This window comes from Bufo bufo, chromosome 7, assembly GCF_905171765.1.
Source record: "Bufo bufo chromosome 7, aBufBuf1.1, whole genome shotgun sequence".
In the NCBI taxonomy this organism is placed as follows: domain Eukaryota; kingdom Metazoa; phylum Chordata; class Amphibia; order Anura; family Bufonidae; genus Bufo; species Bufo bufo.
Window position 1 is genome coordinate 1023936 of NC_053395.1, and position 22558 is coordinate 1046493.

General features: G+C 53.4%; 2 protein-coding genes and 1 long non-coding RNA gene across 4 annotated transcripts in view; 2 read left to right on the forward strand and 1 right to left on the reverse strand.

The window, feature by feature from the left end:
• Positions 1–22558, forward strand: part of LOC121008516 (TBC1 domain family member 10B-like) — a 959042-nt gene that overhangs the window by 266832 nt on the left and 669652 nt on the right. The window lies entirely within an intron of this gene.
• LOC121008533 lies at positions 15797–18156 on the forward strand. Its single transcript, XR_005780593.1, has 3 exons — positions 15797–15808; positions 17140–17144; positions 18042–18156. It is a non-coding gene; the product is annotated as an uncharacterized LOC121008533 (long non-coding RNA).
• RNF40 (ring finger protein 40) overlaps positions 18120–22558 on the reverse strand; it is a 39142-nt gene continuing 34703 nt past the window's right edge. For both annotated transcript variants that reach the window (XM_040441127.1, XM_040441126.1), the window contains exons 19-20: positions 18544–18645; positions 18120–18391 (exon numbers count right to left, since the gene is read on the reverse strand). In XM_040441127.1, the coding sequence (XP_040297061.1) occupies positions 18215–18391; positions 18544–18645 (279 nt within the window). In that variant the 3' untranslated portion in view covers positions 18120–18214. The remainder of the gene's footprint in view (positions 18392–18543; positions 18646–22558) is intronic.

Below are 22558 nucleotides of genomic sequence, written 5' to 3' on the forward strand. Positions count from 1 at the left end.
AAAGTTGCAGAATTTGGTTTGTGTGGGGTGGGGGGAGACCGAGGGTCAAGGCGGCCATTTTGTTTTCTCACATACATCAAGGGGGCGTGAACTGCCCTTCTTTATTCTTATACTTCCAAAAAAAATGGGTGCAAATTGAACTTGGCTTATTAAAAGCCTACAGCATCTCCAACTTTCTACACTCTTCTGCATTTCTAGTTCCACAAGAACTTTCCAAATTTAACCTCCCCATTTTCAGCTATAATGAGGCTCTGGATAAACCCGTCCTTTCATAGATTATTTGAGCCATGAGACATATTGGATATCCCTATTTCCATTTTTGAATGATTTGTCCCAAATTTTTCAGCACAAAGCTGGACTGAGAAAGGCCTTGTCTTCTGAAGATCTGGGAACTCCTACTGTATTGGCATTTTCTACCCTAACGAGTAAATATAATCTTCCATCCTCAAGACATTTCCAATACCTACAACTCGGTAACATACTCAAATCACAACCGAAGCCCATATCCTACTCCCCCAACTTTGGATAACAAATCCACGCTCTAATCTTCACAGCATCTCGTTCTGCTTCAGGAATTTGCTGATAGAGGAAGGGGACAGTTTGGAGAAGATCAAGAGTCAATGGCATCAAGATTTCAACCAATGTTTCACTGAGGACCAGTGACTATCTGCCCTTACCTCTATCTATAAATTCTCTAGATGTATATCCCACCTAGAAACCCACCGGAAGGTATTTTACAGATGCTTCTTCACCCTTTACGATTTGTCCCGCATATTTCTGAACACCTCAAAGGTGTGTTGGAGACAATAACGTATGTACATACAGTACAGACCAAAAGTTTGGACACACCTTCTCATTCAAAGAGTTTTCTTTATTTTCATGACTATGAAAATTGTAGATTCACACTGAAGGCATCAAAACTATGAATTAACACATGTGGAATTATATACATAACAAACAAGTGTGAAACAACTGAAAATATGTCATATTCTAGGTTCTTCAAAGTAGCCACCTTTTGCTTTGATTACTGCTTTGCACACTCTTGGCATTCTCTTGATGAGCTTCAAGAGGTAGTCCCCTGAAATGGTCTTCACTTCACAGTTGTGCCCTGTCAGGTTTAATAAGTGGGATTTCTTGCCTTATAAATGGGGTTGGGACCATCAATGGCGTTGAGGAGAAGTCAGGTGGATACACAGCTGATAGTCCTACTGAATAGACTGTTAGAATTTGTATTATGGCAAGAAAAAAGCAGCTAAGTAAAGAAAAACGAGTGGCCATCATTACTTTAAGAAATGAAGGTCAGTCAGTCACCCGAAAAATTGGGAAAACTTTGAAAGTAAGGGCTATTTGACCATGAAGGAGAGTGATGGGGTGCTGCGCCAGATGACCTGGCCTCCACAGTCACCGGACCTGAACCCAATCGAGATGGTTTGGGGTGAGCTGGACCGCAGAGTGAAGGCAAAAGGGCCAACAAGTGCTAAGCATCTCTGGGAACTCCTTCAAGACTGTTGGAAGACCATTTCAGGGGACTACCTCTTGAAGCTCATCAAGAGAATGCCAAGAGTGTGCAAAGCAGTAATCAAAGCAAAAGGTGGCTACTTTGAAGAACCTAGAATATGACATATTTTCAGTTGTTTCACACTTGTTTGTTATGTATATAACTCCACATGTGTTAATTCATAGTTTTGATGCCTTCATAGTCATGAAAATAAAGAATAGGAGAAACTTTTTATCCAGCTCACCTTCCTGGTGTGGTATATAATCCCGGCTCCAGAGGCCCTGGGGGAGTGTTCCCGTAGCAGGCTGCAGACAAAATAGAAAAAGGTTCTGGAGACAATGGAGGTCCTCTTACAGCTCTTCTTTATTGGTATTATTCATAAAACAGACATAGTCACTGGATCCACGGCATGGTCACTGTGACCATGCCGTGGATCCAGTGACTATGTCTGTTTTATGAATAATACCAATAAAGAAGAGCTGTAAGAGGACCTCCATTGTCTCCAGAACCTTTTTCTATTTTGCATGAAAATAAAGAACTCTTTGAATGAGAAGGTGTGTCCAAACTTTTGGTCTGTACTGTATGTAGTGAGGATATAGACTGGTAAAGAGTGTTTGGACCCAAATCTTCTTCGTACTACCCAAGATATACCAATTCTACAAAGCTCCAGACCCGGCCCCAGCTCTTCTGTCTCTTGGTATCGAGAAATTCTCCTTTTTGCACTCTACCATTATCTCCCATGCATTTATATCTATGAGACAAAAAATTGCAGCCAACTGGAAAACTCCAACACCTATACAGATCTCAGACATCTTAAACTCCATCAATAAGCAATGTTGGTATGAGAAGATGTCCACCTCGGCCTTAGCTCCCACAGATATCAATCTAGATGGGAGTTGTTGAGCACCTCTACTTTTTACAAACCCTTTTAATCTTGCCTTCACAGCGGATCTCATCCTCATCGAGATGTTCATAATTATAGACATTGTATACTGAGTGACGACTGCCGCATCAGATACTAAAGATGGAGAAGTCTTCACAGAGGATCTGGCGTTCCCTCTTCTTTTATGTCTCCTCGTTACTCTCTTTTATGCTAATGTAAAACCAATACCGCTAGAACTTTATCTATGGCATGCCTTCATTCACACTGATCTATGACAGCTCGGACGCAATGCAGACGCGATGTACGGGGAGAGGTTGCGATGTGCCACCTGGTCACATGATTGGCCGTCATCTGGTGTCCTAATGCTTGTACTTAGTAAATGCTCTGCTCTCCATTATACAGCATCTCTGGGTATAAAAGCGGGGGCGGGTTGCGCCCCTCACTCAGTCTCTGTCCCCCGAGGAAGCAACGTGGTGTTCGCGGCGCCTCCTGGGTCTGTATATCCCTCCATTATGGCCTTGTTACTTATGTGACCCGTGTTTATGGCGTACCTGTATGGGAGAGCTTTACTTATGACGTACAATAAAGCTGATATTTTTAACCATATAGTGTCCTGCGAGGATTGTTAGAGGGTCCTCTCCTCCATAATCGTCCCCATTGTAACCTGCATCATTCTGCTCAGGAGTTTCAGACCACAATGGAAGGACTCGCCCTGCGATGGGAGGAGCTTTATGCACAGGAGGAGGAGCTGAGAAGTAACTTACTGAGATCCCAGCACTTCATTGTGGTAGGTCCATACACAGGAAACAATCAGCATGCATGGTCAGGTATAGACCTGTGGAGGTGTGATGGGATGTCACGCCCCCGCTGCACTTAGCAGTCCTGCATCTCTCATATAGCGCTACAGAACCTAAAGCATGTCCTCATAATGACGGCTGCTGTCTGAAAGGGGATGATGAGGTCACACTGAATGTGATGAGGTCACACTGTATAGGATGTTACAATGTATACGATGATGAGGTCACACTGTATGTGATGAGGTCACAATGTATATGATGTCACAATGTATACAATGATGAGGTCACACTGTATATGATGATGAGGTCACACTGTATATGATGAGATCACACTGTATATGGGGAGGTCACAGTGTTATATGATGATGAGATCACAATATGTGACGTCACTGTATATGAGATCACAATGTACAGTACAGACCAAAAGTTTGGACACACCTTCTCATTCAAAGTGTTTTCTTTATTTTCATGACTATGAAGGCATCAAAACTATGAATTAACACATGTGGAATTATATACATAACAAACAAGTGTGAAACAACTGAAAATATGTCATATTCTAGGTTCTTCAAAGTAGCCACCTTTTGCTTTAATTACTGCTTTGCACACTCTTGGCATTCTCTTGATGAGCTTCAAGAGGTAGTCCCCTGAAATGGTCTTCCAACAGTCTTGAAGGAGTTCCCAGAGATGCTTAGCACTTGTTGGCCCTTTTGCCTTCACTCTACGGTCCAGCTCACCCCAAACCATCTCGATTGGGTTCAGGTCCGGTGACTGTGGAGGCCAGGTCATCTGGCGCAGCACCCCATCACTCTCCTTCATGGTCAAATAGCCCTTACTTTCAAAGTTTTCCAAATTTTTCGGGTGACTGACTGACCTTCATTTCTTAAAGTAATGATGGCCACTCGTTTTTCTTTACTTAGCTCCTTTTTTCTTGCCATAATACAAATTCTAACAGTCTATTCAGTAGGACTATCAGCTGTGTATCCACCTGAATTCTCCTCAACGCAACTGATGGTCCCAACCCCATTTATAAGGCAAGAAATCCCACTTATTAAACCTGACAGGGCACACCTGTGAAGTGAAGACCATTTCAGGGGACTACCTCTTGAAGCTCATCAAGAGAATGCCAAGAGTGTGCAAAGCAGTAATCAAAGCAAAAGGTGGCTACTTTGAAGAACCTAGAATATGACATATTTTCAGTTGTTTCACACTTGTTTGTTATGTATATAATTCCACATGTGTTAATTCATAGTTTTGATGCCTTCATAGTCATGAAAATAAAGAAAACTCTTTGAATGAGAAGGTGTGTCCAAACTTTTGGTCTGTACTGTATATGATGTCACTGTACATGATGAGATCACACTATATGACGTCACTGTACATGATGAGATCACACTATGTGACGTCACAGTATGAGATCACAATGTAGATGATGTCACTGTAGACGGTGACATCTGCTGCTTCTTTGTTATAGGTTTAGAGTCCAGGTTCAGGCTGCACCCTCTCCGCTCTTGATCATATCTGTCTTCCAGGAGAATGAGGTGAAGTCGCTGCAGGCGGTAAAGAAAGCAAGACGAGCACAAGAAATCTACAAGCAGAAAGAGCAGCAACTGCGCCTCCTGCAGGAGGAGCAACAAGCCCTGGTGAGAAGGAAGCAGAGGGCACTGGCCCAAATCCAGCAGCACAGAAAGTTCTGGGACTACTTGGAGAACTCAGTGGAGGCTTCAGAAGAGGTACCAGAAAGGAACAAGAGAGCACTCTGAGGGCAGAGAGGAGACAGGAGAGCTCTGAGGGCAGAGAGGAGACAGCTAAGAGACCCCAGGGAACAGAGAGGACACAGGAGAGCTCTGAGGGCAGAGAGGAGACAGCTAAGAGACCCCAGGGAACAGAGAGGACACAGGAGAGCTCTGAGGGCAGAGAGGAGACAGCTAAGAGACCCCAGGGAACAGAGAGGACACAGGAGAGCTCTGAGGGCAGAGAGGAGACAGCTAAGAGACCCCAGGGAACAGAGAGGACACAGGAGAGCTCTGAGGGCAGAGAGGAGACAGCTAAGAGACCACAGGGAACAGAGAGGAGACAGCTAAGAGACCACAGGGAACAGAGAGGACACAGGAGAGCTCTGAGGGCAGAGAGGAGACAGCTAAGAGACCCCAGGGAACAGAGAGGACACAGGAGAGCTCTGAGGGCAGAGAGGAGACAGCTAAGAGACCCCAGGGAACAGAGAGGACACAGGAGAGCTCTGAGGGCAGAGAGGAGACAGCTAGAGACCCCAGGGAACAGAGAGGACACAGGAGAGCTCTGAGGGGAGAGAGGAGATAGCTAAGAGACCCCAGGGAACAGAGAGGACACAGGAGAGCTCTGAGGGCAGAGAGGAGACAGCTAAGAGACCCCAGGGAACAGAGAGGACACAGGAGAGCTCTGAGGGCAGAGAGGAGACAGCTAAGAGACCCCAGGGAACAGAGAGGACACAGGAGAGCTCTGAGGGCAGAGAGGAGACAGCTAAGAGACCCCAGGGAACAGAGAGGACACAGGAGAGCTCTGAGGGCAGAGAGGAGACAGCTAAGAGACCCCAGGGAACAGAGAGGACACAGGAGAGCTCTGAGGGCAGAGAGGAGACAGCTAAGAGACCCCAGGGAACAGAGAGGACACAGGAGAGCTCTGAGGGCAGAGAGGAGACAGCTAAGAGACCCCAGGGAACAGAGAGGACACAGGAGAGCTCTGAGGGCAGAGAGGAGACAGCTAAGAGACCCCAGGGAACAGAGAGGACACAGGAGAGCTCTGAGGGCAGAGAGGAGACAGCTAAGAGACCCCAGGGAACAGAGAGGACACAGGAGAGCTCTGAGGGCAGAGAGGAGACAGCTAAGAGACCCCAGGGAACAGAGAGGACACAGGAGAGCTCTGAGGGCAGAGAGGAGACAGCTAAGAGACCCCAGGGAACAGAGAGGACACAGGAGAGCTCTGAGGGGAGAGAGGAGACAGCTAAGAGACCACAGGGAACAGAGAGGACACAGGAGAGCTCTGAGGGCAGAGAGGAGACAGCTAAGAGACCCCAGGGAACAGAGAGGACACAGGAGAGCTCTGAGGGCAGAGAGGAGACAGCTAAGAGACCCCAGGGAACAGAGAGGACACAGGAGAGCTCTGAGGGCAGAGAGGAGACAGCTAAGAGACCCCAGGGAACAGAGAGGACACAGGAGAGCTCTGAGGGCAGAGAGGAGACAGCTAAGAGACCCCAGGGAACAGAGAGGACACAGGAGAGCTCTGAGGGGCAGAGAGGAGACAGCTAAGAGACCCCAGGGAACAGAGAGGACACAGGAGAGCTCTGAGGGCAGAGAGGAGACAGCTAAGAGACCCCAGGGAACAGAGAGGACACAGGAGAGCTCTGAGGGGAGAGAGGAGACAGCTAAGAGACCCCAGGGAACAGAGAGGACACAGGAGAGCTCTGAGGGCAGAGAGGAGACAGCTAAGAGACCCCAGGGAACAGAGAGGACACAGGAGAGCTCTGAGGGCAGAGAGGAGACAGCTAAGAGACCACAGGGAACAGAGAGGACACAGGAGAGCTCTGAGGGCAGAGAGGAGACAGCTAAGAGACCCCAGGGAACAGAGAGGACACAGGAGAGCTCTGAGGGCAGAGAGGAGACAGCTAAGAGACCCCAGGGAACAGAGAGGACACAGGAGAGCTCTGAGGGCAGAGAGGAGACAGCTAAGAGACCCCAGGGAACAGAGAGGACACAGGAGAGCTCTGAGGGCAGAGAGGAGACAGCTAAGAGACCCCAGGGAACAGAGAGGACACAGGAGAGCTCTGAGGGCAGAGAGGAGACAGCTAAGAGACCCCAGGGAACAGAGAGGACACAGGAGAGCTCTGAGGGCAGAGAGGAGACAGCTAAGAGACCCCAGGGAACAGAGAGGACACAGGAGAGCTCTGAGGGCAGAGAGGAGACAGCTAAGAGACCCCAGGGAACAGAGAGGACACAGGAGAGCTCTGAGGGCAGAGAGGAGACAGCTAAGAGACCCCAGGGAACAGAGAGGACACAGGAGAGCTCTGAGGGCAGAGAGGAGACAGCTAAGAGACCCCAGGGAACAGAGAGGACACAGGAGAGCTCTGAGGGCAGAGAGGAGACAGCTAAGAGACCCCAGGGAACAGAGAGGACACAGGAGAGCTCTGAGGGCAGAGAGGAGACAGCTAAGAGACCCCAGGGAACAGAGAGGACACAGGAGAGCTCTGAGGGCAGAGAGGAGACAGCTAAGAGACCCCAGGGAACAGAGAGGACACAGGAGAGCTCTGAGGGCAGAGAGGAGACAGCTAAGAGACCCCAGGGAACAGAGAGGACACAGGAGAGCTCTGAGGGCAGAGAGGAGACAGCTAAGAGACCCCAGGGAACAGAGAGGACACAGGAGAGCTCTGAGGGCAGAGAGGAGACAGCTAAGAGACCCCAGGGAACAGAGAGGACACAGGAGAGCTCTGAGGGGCAGAGAGGAGACAGCTAAGAGACCCCAGGGAACAGAGAGGACACAGGAGAGCTCTGAGGGCAGAGAGGAGACAGCTAAGAGACCCCAGGGAACAGAGAGGACACAGGAGAGCTCTGAGGGCAGAGAGGAGACAGCTAAGAGACCCAAGGAACAGAGAGGACACAGGAGAGCTCTGAGGGCAGAGAGGAGACAGCTAAGAGACCCCAGGGAACAGAGAGGACACAGGAGAGCTCTGAGGGCAGAGAGGAGACAGCTAAGAGACCCCAGGGAACAGAGAGGACACAGGAGAGCTCTGAGGGCAGAGAGGAGACAGCTAAGAGACCACAGGGAACAGAGAGGACACAGGAGAGCTCTGAGGGCAGAGAGGAGACAGCTAAGAGACCCCAGGGAACAGAGAGGACACAGGAGAGCTCTGAGGGCAGAGAGGAGACAGCTAAGAGACCCCAGGGAACAGAGAGGACACAGGAGAGCTCTGAGGGCAGAGAGGAGACAGCTAAGAGACCCCAGGGAACAGAGAGGACACAGGAGAGCTCTGAGGGGAGAGAGGAGATAGCTAAGAGACCCCAGGGAACAGAGAGGACACAGGAGAGCTCTGAGGGCAGAGAGGAGACAGCTAAGAGACCCCAGGGAACAGAGAGGACACAGGAGAGCTCTGAGGGCAGAGAGGAGACAGCTAAGAGACCCCAGGGAACAGAGAGGACACAGGAGAGCTCTGAGGGCAGAGAGGAGACAGCTAAGAGACCCCAGGGAACAGAGAGGACACAGGAGAGCTCTGAGGGCAGAGAGGAGACAGCTAAGAGACCCCAGGGAACAGAGAGGACACAGGAGAGCTCTGAGGGCAGAGAGGAGACAGCTAAGAGACCCCAGGGAACAGAGAGGACACAGGAGAGCTCTGAGGGCAGAGAGGAGACAGCTAAGAGACCCCAGGGAACAGAGAGGACACAGGAGAGCTCTGAGGGCAGAGAGGAGACAGCTAAGAGACCCCAGGGAACAGAGAGGACACAGGAGAGCTCTGAGGGCAGAGAGGAGACAGCTAAGAGACCACAGGGAACAGAGAGGACACAGGAGAGCTCTGAGGGCAGAGAGGAGACAGCTAAGAGACCCCAGGGAACAGAGAGGACACAGGAGAGCTCTGAGGGCAGAGAGGAGACAGCTAAGAGACCCAGGGAACAGAGAGGACACAGGAGAGCTCTGAGGGCAGAGAGGAGACAGCTAAGAGACCCCAGGGAACAGAGAGGACACAGGAGAGCTCTGAGGGCAGAGAGGAGACAGCTAAGAGACCCCAGGGAACAGAGAGGACACAGGAGAGCTCTGAGGGCAGAGAGGAGACAGCTAAGAGACCCCAGGGAACAGAGAGGACACAGGAGAGCTCTGAGGGCAGAGAGGAGACAGCTAAGAGACCCCAGGGAACAGAGAGGACACAGGAGAGCTCTGAGGGCAGAGAGGAGACAGCTAAGAGACCCCATGGAACAGAGAGGACACAGGAGAGCTCTGAGGGCAGAGAGGAGACAGCTAAGAGACCCCAGGGAACAGAGAGGACACAGGAGAGCTCTGAGGGCAGAGAGGAGACAGCTAAGAGACCCCAGGGAACAGAGAGGACACAGGAGAGCTCTGAGGGCAGAGAGGAGACAGCTAAGAGACCACAGGGAACAGAGAGGACACAGGAGAGCTCTGAGGGCAGAGAGGAGACAGCTAAGAGACCCCAGGGAACAGAGAGGACACAGGAGAGCTCTGAGGGCAGAGAGGAGACAGCTAAGAGACCACAGGGAACAGAGAGGACACAGGAGAGCTCTGAGGGCAGAGAGGAGACAGCTAAGAGACCCCAGGGAACAGAGAGGACACAGGAGAGCTCTGAGGGCAGAGAGGAGACAGCTAAGAGACCCCAGGGAACAGAGAGGACACAGGAGAGCTCTGAGGGCAGAGAGGAGACAGCTAAGAGACCCCAGGGAACAGAGAGGACACAGGAGAGCTCTGAGGGCAGAGAGGAGACAGCTAAGAGACCCCAGGGAACAGAGAGGACACAGGAGAGCTCTGAGGGCAGAGAGGAGACAGCTAAGAGACCCCAGGGAACAGAGGGGACACAGGAGAGCTCTGAGGGCAGAGAGGAGACAGCTAAGAGACCCCAGGGAACAGAGAGGACACAGGAGAGCTCTGAGGGCAGAGAGGAGACAGCTAAGAGACCCCAGGGAACAGAGAGGACACAGGAGAGCTCTGAGGGCAGAGAGGAGACAGCTAAGAGACCCCAGGGAACAGAGAGGACACAGGAGAGCTCTGAGGGCAGAGAGGAGACAGCTAAGAGACCCCAGGGAACAGAGAGGACACAGGAGAGCTCTGAGGGCAGAGAGGAGACAGCTAAGAGACCCCAGGGAACAGAGAGGACACAGGAGAGCTCTGAGGGGAGAGAGGAGACAGCTAAGAGACCCCAGGGAACAGAGAGGACACAGGAGAGCTCTGAGGGCAGAGAGGAGACAGCTAAGAGACCACAGGGAACAGAGAGGACACAGGAGAGCTCTGAGGGCAGAGAGGAGACAGCTAAGAGACCCCAGGGAACAGAGAGGACACAGGAGAGCTCTGAGGGCAGAGAGGAGACAGCTAAGAGACCCCAGGGAACAGAGAGGACACAGGAGAGCTCTGAGGGCAGAGAGGAGACAGCTAAGAGACCCCAGGGAACAGAGAGGACACAGGAGAGCTCTGAGGGAGAGAGGAGATAGCTAAGAGACCCCAGGGAACAGAGAGGACACAGGAGAGCTCTGAGGGCAGAGAGGAGACAGCTAAGAGACCACAGGGAACAGAGAGGACACAGGAGAGCTCTGAGGGCAGAGAGGAGACAGCTAAGAGACCCCAGGGAACAGAGAGGACACAGGAGAGCTCTGAGGGCAGAGAGGAGACAGCTAAGAGACCCCAGGGAACAGAGAGGACACAGGAGAGCTCTGAGGGCAGAGAGGAGACAGCTAAGAGACCCCAGGGAACAGAGAGGACACAGGAGAGCTCTGAGGGCAGAGAGGAGACAGCTAAGAGACCCCAGGGAACAGAGAGGACACAGGAGAGCTCTGAGGGCAGAGAGGAGACAGCTAAGAGACCCCAGGGAACAGAGAGGACACAGGAGAGCTCTGAGGGCAGAGAGGAGACAGCTAAGAGACCCCAGGGAACAGAGAGGACACAAGAGAGCTCTGAGGGCAGAGAGGAGACAGCTAAGAGACCCCAGGGAACAGAGAGGACACAGGAGAGCTCTGAGGGAGAGAGGAGACAGCTAAGAGACCCCAGGGAACAGAGAGGACACAGGAGAGCTCTGAGGGCAGAGAGGAGACAGCTAAGAGACCCCAGGGAACAGAGAGGACACAGGAGAGCTCTGAGGGGAGAGAGGAGACAGCTAAGAGACTCCAGGGAACAGAGAGGACACAGGAGAGCTCTGAGGGCAGAGAGGAGACAGCTAAGAGACCCCAGGGAACAGAGAGGACACAGGAGAGCTCTGAGGGGAGAGAGGAGACAGCTAAGAGACCCCAGGGAACAGAGAGGACACAGGAGAGCTCTGAGGGGCAGAGAGGAGACAGCTAAGAGACCCCAGGGAACAGAGAGGGACACAGGAGAGCTCTGAGGGCAGAGAGGAGACAGCTAAGAGACCCCAGGGAACAGAGAGGACACAGGAGAGCTCTGAGGGCAGAGAGGAGACAGCTAAGAGACCCCAGGGAACAGAGAGGACACAGGAGAGCTCTGAGGGCAGAGAGGAGACAGCTAAGAGACCCCAGGGAACAGAGAGGACACAGGAGAGCTCTGAGGGCAGAGAGGAGACAGCTAAGAGACCCCAGGGAACAGAGGGACACAGGAGAGCTCTGAGGGCAGAGAGGAGACAGCTAAGAGACCCCAGGGAACAGAGAGGACACAGGAGAGCTCTGAGGGCAGAGAGGAGACAGCTAAGAGACCCCAGGGAACAGAGGGGACACAGGAGAGCTCTGAGGGCAGAGAGGAGACAGCTAAGAGACCCCAGGGAACAGAGAGGACACAGGAGAGCTCTGAGGGCAGAGAGGAGACAGCTAAGAGACCCCAGGGAACAGAGAGGACACAGGAGAGCTCTGAGGGCAGAGAGGAGACAGCTAAGAGACCCCAGGGAACAGAGAGGACACAGGAGAGCTCTGAGGGCAGAGAGGAGACAGCTAAGAGACCCCAGGGAACAGAGAGGACACAGGAGAGCTCTGAGGGCAGAGAGGAGACAGCTAAGAGACCCCAGGGAACAGAGAGGACACAGGAGAGCTCTGAGGGCAGAGAGGAGACAGCTAAGAGACCCCAGGGAACAGAGAGGACACAGGAGAGCTCTGAGGGGAGAGAGGAGACAGCTAAGAGACCCCAGGGAACAGAGAGGACACAGGAGAGCTCTGAGGGCAGAGAGGAGACAGCTAAGAGACCCCAGGGAACAGAGAGGACACAGGAGAGCTCTGAGGGGAGAGAGGAGACAGCTAAGAGACCCCAGGGAACAGAGGAGAGAGGGGACAGTGGATGCATGGTGCCCGGCCGCACGCATCGCCGTTCGTGTCCAGCGCCGCCTTCTACTCCTCAGCGCCGCCTCTCCCTCCCTCCCCCTCCTCCCGCTTTGAGATCCTGCGCGGACTGCTGGCATCGGCTTCTTCTTGCACTGTGCGCACGCGCCGAGAAGGGGGCACTGCTACAGGTTGCCGGAAAGGTTTACTGCGAGTAAACTAGAGATGGGAAGTTCGGATCTTTTACATGAATCGGTTCATTCGCTGAGCTGACAAGAAGCAAGTGAACCGAAGCTTAGGCTACTTTCACACTAGCGTTCGGGGCTCCGCTTGTGAGCTCCGTTTGAAGCGTCTCACAAGCGGCCCCGAACGGATCCGTCCAGCCCTAATGCATTCTGAGTGGATGCGGATCCACTCAGAATGCATCAGTCTGGCGGCGTTCAGCCTCCGCTCAGCGAGCAGCTTGCAGCGTTCGGGTGTCCGCCTGGCCGTGCGGAGGCAAACGGATCCGTCCAGACGTACAATGTAAGTCAATGGGGACGGATCCGTTTGAAGTTGACACAATATGGCTCAATTTTCAAACGGATCCGTCCCCTATTGACTTTCAATGTAAAGTCAAAACGGATCTGTTTGCATTATCATGAACAAAAATAATTTTATTTTTTTGTTCATGGTAATGCAGACGGATCCGTTTTGAACGGATCTAAGCGTTTGCATTATAGGTGCGGATCCGTCTGTGCAGATACCAGACGGATCCGCACCTAAACGCAATTTAACACTGGGGTAAATAATATAATTAAAATGGAGGGTTAAATGTATTTTAAAAAAACCATCTCTCTCAATAGTTCTATAGCTACTGAATGAGACAGAAGAAGGGATGCCTTTAACATATAGATCTTCTTGAGAAGCCAATTTGACCCTAAAGGGTTAATTCAACCTGTAATCTAAACTCTGTCATCTGTCCCTTCTCTTCTCTCTCCGCTCTGCTATCAGTGAACATTTCCAGGATGTATTGTCTCACATGCGGGTGTCAGGGAGCCGCTATCTAATGGCAGGAGACTCCCTGAACCTCCGGGAGAGTTGAGATCCCTGAAGCAGTCCCTGGAGAGGGGGTAGGGGATCAATTTGAGGAAATGAGAAGGACAGGAGAGAGGGGAGAGTGAAATGCTCTGAGGGCAGAGAGGGGAGCAATCCGAGGTGGAGAGGAAAGCAACAAGAGGGGAGAGAGGAGACAGCAGAACAATCCATGGAAGCAGTCCAAGGAGACAGTGGGGCAATCTGAGGGAGACAAAGCAATGTGACATGAGAGAGGGGACAGCTGCGTGGTTTGGTAGGTCTGTACCTGAACATCATACTGCTCACAAGACAAAATGTTATCGGATCCGTCAGTTCTGGTCCTGCCCATGGTTTTTGCCATAATTATCCCAGGAAAGCAGTGAGACCCCCTGCAAGGTGCCTGCAGACCTCCTAAAGCCATATATACAGTATACGGTGAGGTTTACTCCTCCATTCATGAACAGTCATCTGGTCACACATCCTTCCTGGTTCCTTGTGGACTGAGGATATTTGCTGCCATGATTAATTTCCACATAAGCATGTATGTGAAATGAACCATGAGGTCTTCTGCTCTTCTCTACTGTACTGACCCTGATGGTGGCCTCATGTGATGGGAATAATGTGGAACATCTTTCTATGGGACCAAATGACCTGGGGCATTAATGGCTGGTGATATATGACCATCTGATCTTATTTCAGTTCCAGGTCCCAGGCGATGTCCTCAGTCGGTACCACACATTGGTTGCTACATCCCATTATCTCCAGCAAGTGGTTACGGAGGGACAGTCATCCATTGATGAGGCGAAGGGTCAACTCTCCTGCTTTCTGGAAGAGAAAAGTGATAAGGTGCTGCAGCTAGACAACCAGTTGGGGCAACTACAGGCTGACCTCGAAGAAGCTCAGAACCAGCAACTACTGTGGGTGAGAATGGATATAGTTTCTCAGTACCTGGCAGGAGAAAATCCTAAAATGTGCAGCTCGTTGGACATATCATGGTCCATCAGTAGCCGTGGGCGGCAGCTGAGCCCAGCACATGACGTCGCCTTCAGATGGAGTTTTCCCCTACTCTGTACTGGAAGGACACCTGCTCATGTGTGGCCATTCTCTCATGTTCTTGGGGAAAAATCACTCACAAAAACTGATGATGACCACCATACACAACATCACAAATGACTATTGATCCTGAAGGATATTTCAACGTCTCAGTGCTGTACATAGCACATAAGATAGAAAAGATGGCGTCATTATAGTATAAATGACACTATGAATTGGACACAAGGTAGGGTGTCCATGTGGAGTCCTCCTGCAGTAAGGAGTCTCATTGTATGACACTCGTTAGTAGATCGCAGCTGTATCAGTCTTCTGCTGAACGTGCTTCTCTGGCCACAGTAGGGTACAAGCGAGGTGACGTATTATCCACAATGGCCAGCAGCTTATTAAGTGTCCATATTCCTATCATGACCTCCAGGATCCAGTGTGACTCCTAGCACCAAGCAAGCCCCATCAGTTTGCCCCATTCCCACAGAGTAAAAAATGTGACCATGATCCTGCCTTATCTGACATCTTCCATCCCATCCTCAGGCCTTGAGATGTAAACCCTTCAGCTCCAGTCCTCAGGGCCACCATGATTTCAGAATATCCCGCAGAATGAACGCCTTACTCCGTGTGCATTCCATGTTCGTTCCGCAAAAAAATAGAACATGTCCTATTATTGTCCGCATTACGGACGAGGATAGTACTGTTCTATTAGGGGCCAGATGTTCCATTCTGCAAAATACGGAATGCACACGGATGTCATCCGCATTTTTTGCAGACCGCAAAATACATACGGTCGTGTGCATGAGCCCTAATACTAAGGAAATCCTAAAATATGGCCGGCAGGTGGCCCTGAGGACTGAAGCTGAGGAACACTGTGCTAGAACATTCTCCTGGATGGTCATGCCCTGTACCAGAAGCTCTTACCACCCGTGTGGGGTCATGCTGAGGAATGTGCTGCAGAGAGGTGGTGTTGGCGTGAGAGAGCCCTAATCCCGGGACAGCAGTGACACCGGGTGGGAGATGCTTACTCAGGCTACGTTCACACAGCGGGCTGAGAAATGCAGAGCAACTTCCAGCACTTTTTGTTTTTTTTGGGTTTATTCCTTTTCTTTTGCAAGTGGAAAATACATAAATACCCAACAAGATGAGTGGAGAGCTTCTAAAACCCCTCAAAGTGAAGTGTCCATGAAAACGATGTGTGAACGTGTCCTAGTAATGTCCTGTCCTTTCCAGGAGTCACGCTGGGCGCACATTCGAAACACGGCCGCAAAGAAGACCCTACTGATCGGTGCAATAAAAATGGCGACACTGAACCTCTTACAATGCATGTCCATCCCGGACGGAAGCGTCGCCATCGATGACACCACGAGACAGCTGGAGATGGTGAGGATTGGGTCACCATGGACTGCACACAGCGTTCTTGTGAAAATCTCACACCATACACTTTAATAGAGCCACATGTTCTAGTCCCATATTCCTACTCCACCTGTATTACTAAGCAGAAGTGTCACCTGGAGCCCTCCGTGGTTACTGGAACCCGATGGAACAAAACGATTCCACACATTAAAACATCTTCGTGCAGAGCAGACACAGCAAGGTTAATGGGCTTCGGCCAGAGGACTTATTGAATGAAGAAAACGCGGCAATTCTCGTGCGTGCGGACGTGTGACGTCACCACACAGGGCAGGGGTGGTGACGTCATCACGCACAAGAATCGGCCCGTTTTCTTTCATCAAGATGGCCAGGGCAGCCTTACCGATCAAATGGATGAGACATGTATTTTTTTTATCCCCCTGACTCTAAGATGTTAAATTCAGCATCTGAGGGGGGGGGGGGGGGGCGGTGCGATCGCCGTTCCCCATCATTGCGCCAGCTCCATACAATGGATGCGATTTGTAATTAATTGAATTACTCGTTGAAGTTCAGTGAAGCACCCAAATCATTTTTGAAAACTTTGCTCATCCCACCAATAACTGGAGAGCTCTGTCCACCTGGAGAATCCCGAGCGATGCGTGAACCCTTCCATCGCCTCCTCCAGGAGCCTGCAGACGGTTCTCCTCTGGGGTGGGGGTAGCACCGAGACATTACCTGCATCCTTGTGGAGTGGACGATAGCATGGTAACTCATAATATCTAATCCTGGCTTGATCCGACCATCTCCAACTTGGAATACGTTTCAGGAGTTGGTGGACAGGACGCTGGGGATGCACCTTTCCACTCCTGAGATTTCCTTCAAGACCGTGACATTGATCAGGTGATGGCGAAGGCCACCAGCCGAAGCACGAAAACCTTGTTGTGTCTACTTGACGATGTTTTAACTCTGGATTCAATTTAGAGTTTTCGGGGATATCGGATAGGTGGCGGTCTAACTTCCGACACCCCCACAGCCTCCAAGCCATACATTGGATAGCAGCTGTGCTTAATATCTCAGCTCAGACCCAGCCACGTGACCAACGACCATAACGTCTCTGGCCTAGGAAGAGGCTGCAGTGTCTTCAACCAGCTGACTGTGGGGGTGTCGGGAATCGGGCCCCCACTGAGCTGATGTGGATGACCTATCCTGAAGCTAGGACATCCTTCTGAAACATCCCCTTTAATTCCATGCTGTGCTGAAATCGTTTCGTTGTGTCCATGGAAGTGGTGGGCCGACTCCTACAAACGTATCGGGATGGATTTCCTAGTGATGCTGGTGACCCGCGAAGCCCTGGGTGTCCCCAAGAAGGTTCACAGACACCTAGAAGCGTATGGGCTACTAATGATGGTTACCCCTCTGCACAGGCTCAACAATATATTCAGGATCTTTCTGACATTTGTGAGGCCACGAGACGCCAACTGAAGAGCAAGAGCAGCCGAGACGTACTGAACCAAAAATAAAGAGTTACCACAGGCACCTGGCTGCACGGATGAGATATATGACCTCGTATATGAGACACGGTCGGCGCCATCACACCACACGGGAGGCGCGAGCGGCACCATCACACCACACAGGAGGCACGAGCGGCGACATAGCACTCCACACAGGAGGCACGAGCGGCGACATAGCACTCCACACAGGAGGCGCGAGCGGCGACATAGCACTCCACACAGGAGGCGCGAGCGGCGACATAGCACTCCACACAGGAGGCGCGAGCGGCGACATAGCACTCCACACAGGAGGCGCGAGCGGCGACATAGCACTCCACACAGGAGGCGCGAGCGGCACCATCACACCACACGGGAGGCACGAGCGGCGACATCACTCCACACAGGAGGCACGAGCAGCGCCATCACTCCACACAGGAGGCACGAGCAGCGCCATCACTCCACACAGGAGGCACGAGCAGCGCCATCACTCCACACAGGAGGCACGAGCAGCGCCATCACTCCACACAGGAGGCACGAGCAGCGCCATCACTCCACACAGGAGGCACGAGCGGCGCCATCACTCCACACAGGAGGCACGAGCGGCGCCATCACACCACACAGGAGGCACGAGCGGCGACATCACTCCACACAGGAGGCACGAGCGGCGACATCACTCCACACAGGAGGCACGAGCAGCGCCATCACTCCACACAGGAGGCACGAGCAGCGCCATCACTCCACACAGGAGGCACGAGCAGCGCCATCACTCCACACAGGAGGCACGAGCAGCGCCATCACTCCACACAGGAGGCACGAGCAGCGCCATCACTCCACACAAGAGGCACGAGCAGCGCCATCACTCCACACAGGAGGCACGAGCAGCGCCATCACTCTACACAGGAGGCACGAGACATAAGGCTCTACCATCACCTCACCTACAAGCCACGTTTGGCCATGTATACAGGATTTCAGGGAGTGCAGGGACAGCCCCATCATGTAATCTACGGTACTTCTACACACAGGTATAACACAGCGATGCAGGTCACATGACCTGCGGATCTATCGTCTTGATCCAATTGGTCTTTTATTGTCCAGTCTGAACAGATGTTCCCCTCCCACATGACACCAGTTTATTTTACAGTCCATTCATGTTCCTGCCACTAGTTGATATAAATTCGGTGGAAATCGTGCGCTCCAAAAGCTGCATTGCACTTGGGACATTTTCGCTGTCTGGAGTCATATCGCGTCTTTACGCACTCAAAGCAGAAGACATGAAAGCACTTGGTAAGGACGGCGTCTTTCTTGCGGGTGTTACAGCATGGGCAGGTGAGACGAGCCTGCGGAGGGAGCACAAAATCAGTACACGGTGCCTCCAGCCCTGTACCCATGGCCCCACCCAACATCCTGGGTCTCAACCCCCCACTCCCAAATTCCAGGTGTGCACCTTTGCCTCACCCCTCCCACTTAACTATCTCAACCCTTCTCTTACTCTGTATTCTTTAATCTCCTCCTGCAGGATCTGATCAGCATCAGCATAAACCTCCATCTTCTTCTGTTTCTCTAGTTTTCTGCGAAGGCGAGAGATCTCCTCCTACATGAGCGCAAAAGAGAGACAGCAAGATGGCGAGACATCAGCATAGGGGCATTCGGCAGGAGGAATGCAGGACCTCGGCAGAGGGGCAGGAGGAATGCAGGACCTCGGCAGAGGGGCAGGAGGAATGCAGGACCTCGGCAGAGGGGCAGGAGGAATGCAGGACCTCGGCAGAGGGGCAGGAGGAATGCAGGACCTCGGCAGAGGGGCCGGAGGAATGCAGGACCTCGGCAGAGGGGCAGGAGGAATGCAGGACCTCGGCAGAGGGGCCGGAGGAATGCGGGACCTCGGCAGAGGGGCAGGAGGAATGCAGGACCTCGGCAGAGGGGCCGGAGGAATGCGGGACATCGGCAGAGGGGCAGGAGGAATGCGGGACCTCGGCAGAGGGGCAGGAGGAATGCGGGACCTCGGCAGAGGGGCAGGAGGAATGCGGGACCTCGGCAGAGGGGCAGGAGGAATGCAGGACCTCGGCAGAGGGGCAGGAGGAATGCAGGACCTCGGCAGAGGGGCAGGAGGAATGCAGGACCTCGGCAGAGGGGCAGGAGGAATGCAGGACCTCGGCAGAGGGGCAGGAGGAATGCAGGACCTCGGCAGAGGGGCAGGAGGAATGCAGGACCTCGGCAGAGGGGCAGGAGGAATGCGGGACCTCGGCAGAGGGGCAGGAGGAATGCGGGACCTCGGCAGAGGGGCCGGAGAAATGCGGGACATCGGCAGAGGGGCAGGAGGAATGCAGGACCTCGGCAGAGGGGCAGGAGGAATGCAGGACCTCGGCAGAGGGGCAGGAGGAATGCAGGACCTCGGCAGAGGGGCAGGAGGAATGCAGGACCTCGGCAGAGGGGCAGGAGGAATGCAGGACATCGGCAAAGGGGCCGGAGGAATGCAGGACATCGGCAGAGGGGCCGGAGGAATGCGGGACATCGGCAGAGGGGCCGGAGGAATGCAGGACATCGGCAGAGGGGCCGGAGGAATGCAGGACATGGGCAGAGGGGCCGGAGGAATGCAGGACATGGGCAGAGGGGCCGGAGGAATGCAGGACATGGGCAGAGGGGCCGGAGGAATGCAAAACATCGGCAGAGGGGCAGGAGGATCGTGGGACATCAGTAGAGGGGCAGGAGGATCGTGGGACATCAGTAGAGGGGCAGGAGGATCGTGGGACATCAGTAGAGGGGCAGGAGGATCGTGGGACATCAGTAGAGGGGCAGGAGGGAATGGAGAGGCGTGCCAGCACAGGAAGGGAAGGGAGAGGCGGATAAGCACTGGAAGGGAGGGGAGAGGCGGATAAGCACTGGAAGGGAGGGGAGAGGCGGATAAGCACTGGAAGGGAGGGGAGAGGCGGATAAGCACTGGAAGGGAGGGGAGAGGCGGATAAGCACTGGAAGGGAGGGGAGAGGCGGATAAGCACTGGAAGGGAGGGGAGAGGCGGATAAGCACTGGAAGGGAGGGGAGAGGCGGATAAGCACTGGAAGGGAGGGGAGAGGCGGATAAGCACTGGAAGGGAGGGGAGAGGCGGATAAGCACTGGAAGGGAGGGGAGAGGCGGATAAGCACTGGAAGGGAGGGGAGAGGCGGATAAGCACTGGATGGGAGGGGAGAGGCGGATAAGCACTGGAAGGGAGGGGAGAGGCGGATAAGCACTGGAAGGGAGGGGAGAGGCGGATAAGCACTGGAAGGGAGGGGAGAGGCGGATAAGCACTGGAAGGGAGGGGAGAGGCGGATAAGCACTGGAAGGGAGGGGAGAGGCGGATTAGCACTGGAAGGGAGGGGAGAGGCGGATTAGAACTGGAAGGGAGGGGAGAGGCGGATTAGCACTGGAAGGGAGGGGAGAGGCGGATAAGCACTGGAAGGGAGGGGAGAGGCGGATAAGCACTGGAAGGGAGGGGAGAGGCGGATTAGCACTGGAAGGGAGGGGAGAGGGGGATAAGCACTGGAAGGGAGGGGAGAGGCGGATAAGCACTGGAAGGGAGGGGAGAGGCGGATAAGCACTGGAAGGGAAGGGAGAGGCGGATTAGCACTGGAAGGGAGGGGAGAGGCGGATAAGCACTGGAAGGGAGGGGAGAGGCGGATTAGCACTGGAAGGGAGGGGAGAGGCGGATAAGCACTGGAAGGGAGGGGAGAGGCAGATAAGCACTGGAAGGGAGGGGAGAGGCGGATAAGCACTGGAAGGGAGGGGAGAGGCGGATTAGAACTGGAAGGGAGGGGAGAGGCGGATTAGCACTGGAAGGGAGGGGAGAGGCGGATAAGCACTGGAAGGGAGGGGAGAGGCGGATTAGCACTGGAAGGGAGGGGAGAGGCAGATAAGCACTGGAAGGGAGGGGAGAGGCGGATAAGCACTGGAAGGGAGGGGAGAGGCGGATAAGCACTGGAAGGGAAGGGAGAGGCGGATTAGCACTGGAAGGGAGGGGAGAGGCGGATAAGCACTGGAAGGGAGGGGAGAGGCGGATTAGCACTGGAAGGGAGGGGAGAGGCGGATTAGCACTGGAAGGGAGGGGAGAGGCGGATAAGCACTGGAAGGGAGGGGAGAGGCGGATAAGCACTGGAAGGGAGGGGAGAGGCGGATAAGCACTGGAAGGGAGGGGAGAGGCGGATAAGCACTGGAAGGGAGGGGAGAGGTGGGTAAGCAAAGGCCGGTAGGAGAGAGGCGGGTAAGCAGTAAGAGTAAGGGAGGGGAGAAGCAGGTAAAACCCAGGAAGGGAGGGGAGAAGCAGGTAAAACCCAGGAAGGGAGGGAAGGGGAAGCAGATTAGGAGGCAGGTAAGCAAGCTGGGAAGGCTTCATGTAGATGGCCCTGTAGTTATCGTCCCTTTACACGGGACAACGATCTAGCAGCTTGTTGGGAAGGAAACGTTCCTTTCCGACAATCTACTTATTGCTAGCGGAGGAGACATATTTACATGCTTCAATCTCCTCCTCAGTATGGGGAGCAGTGATCACTAATGCCATTGCTTGTCCCCATACAGAATTGTTTCTTCCAAACAATCGTCTACTCGTCAGTGTAGAAGACACATTTACATGCAGTGATCTCCTCCACAGTATGCGGAGCAGTGATCACTAATGCCATCTCTCGTCTCCATACAGAAGCGGTTCTTCCTAACAATCGTCTACTCGAATGCGGGACATGGGCAGAGGGGCAGGAGGAATGCGGGACATGGGCAGAGGGGCAGGAGGAATGCGGGACATCGGCAGAGGGGCTGGAGGAATGCAGGACATCGGCAGAGGGGCCGGAGGAATGCAGGACCTCGGCAGGGGGATCGTGGGACATCAGTAGAGGGGCAGGATGATCGTGGGACATCAGTAGAGGGGCAGGAGGATCGTGGGACATCAGTAGAGGGGCAGGAGGATCGTGGGACATCAGTAGAGGGGCAGGAGGATCGTGGGACATCAGTAGAGGGGCAGGAGGATCGTGGGACATCAGTAGAGGGGCAGGAGGATCGTGGGACATCAGTAGAGGGGCAGGAGGATCGTGGGACATCAGTAGAGGGGCAGGAGGATCGTGGGACATCAGTAGAGGGGCAGGAGGATCGTGGGACATCAGTAGAGGGGCAGGAGGATCGTGGGACATCGGCAGAGGGGCAGGAGGATCGTGGGACATCAGTAGAGGGGCAGGAGGATCGTGGGACATCGGCAGAGGGGCAGGAGGAATGCAGGACATTGGCAGAGGGGCAGGAGGAATGCGGGACATGGGCAGAGGGGCAGGAGGAATGCAGGACATTGGCAGAGGGGCAGGAGGAATGCGGGACATGGGCAGAGGGGCAGGAGGAATGCAGGACATTGGCAGAGGGGCAGGAGGAATGCAGGACATTGGCAGAGGGGCAGGAGGAATGCAGGACATTGGCAGAGGGGCAGGAGGATCGTGGGACATCAGTAGAGGGGCAGGAGGATCGTGGGACATCAGTAGAGGGGCAGGAGGATCGTGGG